Source organism: Peromyscus californicus, unplaced genomic scaffold (genome assembly GCF_007827085.1).
Source record: "Peromyscus californicus insignis strain IS unplaced genomic scaffold, ASM782708v3 Scaffold_7__1_contigs__length_154581171, whole genome shotgun sequence".
Taxonomy (NCBI): Eukaryota; Metazoa; Chordata; class Mammalia; order Rodentia; family Cricetidae; genus Peromyscus; species Peromyscus californicus.
The window spans coordinates 64,712,431-64,718,973 of NW_026294595.1; the positions used below are offsets into that span (position 1 = coordinate 64,712,431).

The 6,543-nt window shown below is 35.3% G+C and overlaps 1 protein-coding gene across 1 annotated transcript; it reads right to left on the reverse strand.

The window, feature by feature from the left end:
- Positions 1 to 4,586: 4,586 nt before the first annotated feature.
- On the reverse strand, positions 4,587 to 5,549 carry LOC128102049 (olfactory receptor 4C16-like). Its single transcript, XM_052725554.1, is given in 2 exon segments — positions 4,587 to 4,930; positions 4,933 to 5,549. Coding segments are annotated over 2 exon segments (924 nt in total). The 5' UTR covers positions 5,513 to 5,549.
- Between the last annotated feature and the right edge of the window lie 994 nt (positions 5,550 to 6,543).

The window sequence follows — 6,543 nt, forward strand, 5'->3', positions numbered from 1 at the left end:
AGGAGAAAAGCCAAATTAATTAAGGGACTATTCTATTACTAATCTCAACTCTTTGATTCTATTCTGATTCTTTAAACTTTTCTTAAAGTATAAATTTTATATCAAAATTTACAAGATTAATATATAGAGAGATATAGATATATACATTTTAAACTCTGTTAAGAAATGAATGGTCATATAGAGTACTAACTAATTCTAGAAAAAATGTTTCAATTAGCTGCATATATATGTCTTTGTGTTCGAGTCTCTTATCAGTTTTCTTCAGGAAATCATGGCCAGGCCTAACATCAACTGAAGTCTCCAGGAAGAAGTTGGGGCCCCACAACAACAACAATTCCACGTGGACAATAATAACATTGCTAAGCTGACAAACATCATCTACAGATCAGCTTTGAACTACAAGGTACTCAGAGCAATTTTGAGATGACTAGCTGAGATGATCCAGTCTCTAAGACTACTTGAATAAGGACTTGAGATAAACCATGAACTTTGGCATTATACACAGACTGGATAATGAAGGATATAGTTACCTTTCCTAGAATTTGACAATTAACCTAAAATTTTTCTTTCAGGATAAAGATAACTTCGCCCATACCCAGCAGGAAGCAATTTTAAGAATACGACGCCCACATTCCCAAAGAGGTAGTGTGGGGCGGGTGGTTTTTTGGTCTTTTTAATAGGTTTTGGGTCTGGGATAATTTTCATTGTTTAGGGGGGTTGGTTACAAGTTGTCAAAGGTTAGGAAAAAGGCTAAGCAAAGGAGATTAGATTTAAGGTTCTTGTTTAAAAAAAAGAGAGAGAAAGAAAGAAAGAAGAAGAAAAAGACAATTACTAGTTTTAAATACTTTACATTGGATTGGATTGTTTTATATTGTATACAAATTATATATATATTGAAATTGATATTGTTAGAAAATGCTATATTTCTAATTGTACTTATACCGTTCATTTAACAATGCAATTTTCTGATCCTTGAATGTTATTATTACCAATTATTAGGATATAAAGAAATGAAAGTTAGTAGTTAGACATTACAATAGAACTTGTAGTCGTATTAGATATGTTTTAAAAATTGAACAGATATATTTTAGACAGGTCGTCTTCAAACCCTTCAGAGATCTACAGAATATGGCATTTAAAATGTTTTAATAACTTAGAAAATTTTTCTTTTTTGTTATGATTATGAGACATGTCGGCTCCTGGCAGCACCAATCTACTTCAGAGAAAATATGGGCATTGAAGAAACTGCATATGGAGTTAACTTTCATTGTGGCAAAAGTTAGCCACTGGACAACAAAGTATCCTCGAATCAACTGCTGACAAAATGGACAGACAGGACATGAAACAAAGGACTACTGATTCTTGCCAAAACAAGTGTGGTTATGGCTTTATCAAAAAGCATCTTCTGAGGCCAGGACAATATGGCACCATCCCTGAAGTGGCCTTCGCAATTCAGAAAAGGTACAGTGCCCTTTTCTTCGAAGGCAGTTGAACAGGCAGAAGGCCGATGGCTTCTGATGTGCAATGGAACAACAGCTGAAACAGTTATTCTTGAAGAGTAACTAAGCTCACGCCTCTCAATAGTAGACTGGCATTTGATAGAGGGATGTGGAGAAGAACGGGATGCTGAGATGAAGCCATATATACACAGCCAAGAAGAATGGACAGTTGAATTAAAAAACCATCAACAATTTCCAGAATTTAAAATCCTGAATCATAACATGACACTAGTGGAATTCAGGTGTTTCTGGTACATGGACTGCTCTCACCCAATGTGAGGTTGAACTGTTGACCTTGTGTACATCCTACTTCACAAATGAGTCTGTCAGATATGCTAAGCCTATAGGCTGAAGATGATGCCCCAGCATTGCAGAGAAACCTCAGGTGACTGTCCAGGCAGCTGGCTGTTTCTGTCAACTCACAAATTTTTTGGAAGTTGCTTGCATGCACTTTCTGTTTTTATTTTTGTTAGCTACTATTATTTCCTTCTTGGGTCTCTGAGGGAGTTGAAGATTAGTTATAGTTGGAGGTTAGTTAGTTAAGTTGAAGATTAATTAGGATAGAAAGTGAATTAGATACATTTTGGACTTAACAAAATAGGATAGATAATGAAATTATTTTCTCTGAATTTGTCAAATACAAATGGACTAGACATTGTTTAGACATTTATTACTTGTATATATTGTATATAGTCATTGTACTTTTGTATATAGTTTTTCTTTTGTTAGTTATAACCTTTTTCTTTTTTTCTGTTTTATTAAAATAGAAAAGGGGAAATGTGGTGGTATTTTATTTGTACTGAAATGTGATTTTAATTGTATGTTAATAAATAAGGTTGCCTGGGGGTCAGAGCTGTTAGAGCCATAGCAAGTACGTGGCAGCAGTGGCGCACGCCTTTAAGGACCTGGAGGGCGGTACATACAGGCAGTGACAAGGCAGTCACGTGTTTGGGTTTACAACCAATGAGAAGGCAGAACAGCTAGACTACATAAAGATATACACACAGGTAGTAGGCCCCTTTTCGGAGAGCTCTCTTGGCTGAAGAGGATCGCTGAATCAGGAAGGGTGAGGCTCTTAGATCTGATCTCTTGGCTTTCTTCTCTGAATCGGCTCTGTGTTTCTTATTTAATAAGACAGTTGGTTACATCTACAGTAAGCAATGGCTGCATATCCAATATACTTCATGTCTTCTTTGATACCTCTGAGATCTGAATCCTGAAAGCCATGACTATGAATGCTTACAGCCTTTGTAGACCCTTTCTATATATGGTCTTCATAAGTATATAGGCACAGTATCAATGATGGACAGCTGTGTTGATGTATAGTAACAAAAAAGAAACCACTATCCACATTGCTACAATATACCTTTAATTCAATACTTCAATATCTGCTCCAGCTAATCTCTCCTGTTTACACTGGGAACCCTAAAATCATTCATACCTGTGGTAGAACTCTTTCTGTATTAAGAATAAGAAGAATATGCAATGCAATTATATTGATCTATTTTTCAATCTCCTACCATAATTCCTTACACCATTAAATTCTATTTTAGATATTTATATCTGGGTTAGGAACATATATAAGTTATATTAGCAATTTTTGTTATTATTATGACAGGATGTTGACAGAAGCATTTTTAAGAAGGAAAGGGTAATTTGGCTATGGTTTCAGAGAGCCTTCATTACAATAAGGCATGGAAGGCATAGCAGTAGAAGAAATTCTATCTTTAGAGTCTGGAACATGAGCCTGTATTTTCACATGGTATCAGACAGAGCCAAAGATCTTGGAAATGGAAGCAGAAACATCTATAAACTCAATGTCCATAACTAAATGATATACTTCCTATAGGTTCCACAAAACACAGTTTCCAAAGTTTTCAATGCAATACTGAAGCCTGATCCAGAGCATTCAAAACATGAGCCTATAGGATACATTTCAAATTCAAACTGTGGCTGGGCTAGAGAGATGGCTCAGCAGTTATGAACACTCATTGATCTTATAAAGAGCCAGCATTTGATTCCTAACAGTCACAAGGTGGTTCTCAGACACTCTTAACTCAAATCCAAACCACAATATCCTATAATCATATTAATCTTGCATTAGAAAAGAGTGATTATAATTCTTATGATTCAAGATGAACTGTTCCCCCCAAGTTCATAAGTGTCCAATTATTATTTTAAAAATATAGTGATAGTAAAGCCACAAGTGGAATCTTCCTAATGTCAGAGAGTTTCTGCTGTGTGGGTTCTCTCTACTTGTTCTAATGTTATTACAGGCTCTGAGTAATGACATATACACAAAACAAAAACCTATGGAATATAATCTCAAAACTGAATGGTAAATTATCTAACACACATATACATGTACATATATTTTGCATGTATCTCTCTTTATATAATGATATAGATAGATGATAGATAGATAGATAGATAGATAGATAGATAGATAGATAGACAGGCAGGCAGATGTCTAAGAATGACAGATACATTCACACATATTCTAGCCATAACAACAATCATGATAGCATTAGTATAAAGATATTCCCTAGTTAGGTGTTAAGAATACGGACAATGTGAAGAGGAAAAACATTCTAACACAGGTGCACACACACATAGACAGACATTTACTCTCTCTCAAACACACACACAGTTAAACATACAACACACTCATATTGTACCTTGAAACAAAACTTCTATAAATTTGTAAATACATTACATTCCTTTGATTGAAGAAGACAAGAACAAAAGTGACATGAGGAAACATAATCACAATCAGAAAGAAAAAATCTGTAATAAAGAAAATCATTTGAGAGAAGGTAAACATTCTAATGCTCTGAATATAAGATATTTGACCAGAACATGGACCTAATAGAGATCAACATTTAAAACAATGTGACTGAGATAAATCCTCACATCTCCTTGCTACATCTTCTTTTCCATAAAATAATTTGATATTTACTTCAGGATGCACTCCGTTTGCCCATTCTCTAGAAGAAACCAAACCTCCATTCCCAGAACAGTGCTATTCTAAACATATAACTGAAAACTAAGATTTTCTTTATTAAAATAAATACAAATTTTGATTCCTTATATGTCACCTGAGACTTTTTTGCTCCACAGCTTCCTCATGGCATTTTTTACCTCTGCATTCCTCAGTGTGTAAATCAGAGGGTTGAGAAAGGGTGTACGAATTGTATAAAACACCGATATCATTTTGTCCATAGGGAAGGTGGTTGCAGGACGTGTGTATATAAATATGCAAGGCACAAAAAGCAAGATGACTACAATGATGTGGGAGACACAAGTGAACAGGGCTTTTTTCCTCCCTTCAGCACTGTGGTTTCTCAAGGAATACAGAATGATGACATACGAGACCATGAGCATGAGGAAACTCACTGTGCAAAGGGTCCCACTATTGGCCACCAGGAGAAGTTGATCACATATGTGTCTGAACAGGCAAGTTTCAACAGTGGCTGCAAGTCACAGAAGTAGTCATTGATTTCATTGGGACCACAGAAGGGTAAACTCAAGGCCAGAAATATCTGAACTGAAGAATGCACACACGATCCTACACAGACTGTGGCCACCAGCATCCCACAGACCTGGCGGTTCATGATGGTCATGTAGTGCAGAGGCTTACAGATGGCTACATAGCGGTCAACAGCCATGAGGATGAGGATGAAGATCTCCAGGGAACCAAATAAATGGAATGTAAAGACTTGTATTATGCACTCACTGAAAGAGATAGAGGCCTCTTTCATCAGAGAATCCACAATCGTTCTAGGAGCTACAGTTGTAGAGAAGCAGGTGTCAGACAAGGACAAATAGAACAGGAAGAAGTACATTGGACTCCCAAGTGCCTGGCTTGTCTTGATGGTAGCAATGATGAGAAAGTTACCCAGTAATGTCCCTATATGAAAGAACAGGAAAATGGCAAACACTAAGTTCTTCCTCCTAGGGTCCTGTGTCAAGCCAAGGAGAAGGAAACTGGTCACATTAATATTCAGCTGCATGGTTCATGAACGAGAAGGAAAGAGCATGAAATGTGTCCTCTGCAAAAGAAAAAGGAACTAGTTTTACCAAGTGGTATGATAGATTATTTAAAATAAAAGTATTTCTTTCTCATAAATATATTCTACATCTGCGTTATTAAACTGTTGTTCCTACTCTCTGTCTTCAATTCCAAGATCTTCATTAGTGTCACAAAATATGATAAGAGTGACACTATCTCCACAACACTCTTCACACACACATTTACTGACTTTAGCATGGTTCTGATTAATTTTGCAGTTCAATTAATGTAAAATGAAATGTACACTTTCCTTTATTATTTATCTTATTGTTTCATGGGCAGACATTCTGGTGGGGCATCACTTATCTATTATTTATTTTTCTTTATTTAGAAAATTTTGAGTATCGTTGGAAGTGGTCATGTAAAGTTCCCTGGGCTTTACTTTCTATAAAATTCTTATTTTCCATTAATGTTACATTATCTACATTAATAAGTATTACTATAATCATTTTGAGATATGATCCATTAAAAGAAGAACAAAAATTCCAGTTCTCTCAAATAATCTGATAATATCTTAAAACATTCTCCACGATATTTTGAAAATGGTATGTTTAGACAGAAAAGAATGTTCCCTGATAGACTTTTAAATATCTCATTGTCTATTTTTTCTACTTCTGAAAAGCATACCTTAGACTATTCATATGCTCTGAGAATACATTCAAATGAAGGGATATTTTATATTATCTAATGGTACATGTTTGCAAACTAAATATCCTCACATATAGGATACTTTGGTGATCATTGCCAAGAATTTGTAGGATCAGATCACAGTTGTCATCTCCACTAAGATATTTTAATAATCATGCATCTAAAAATTCCACTTTCTCAGGCAACAGGAAAGTTTCAAAAGCAGGATAGTATGGTTTTAAGACAAAGGGATGGATGGTAGTCTATATTTGACATTTTTTGTTCAACCTACTTTCAGACCTGGAAATTTTTATGATCCTATCGAAGTATGAAATACCACTTCTT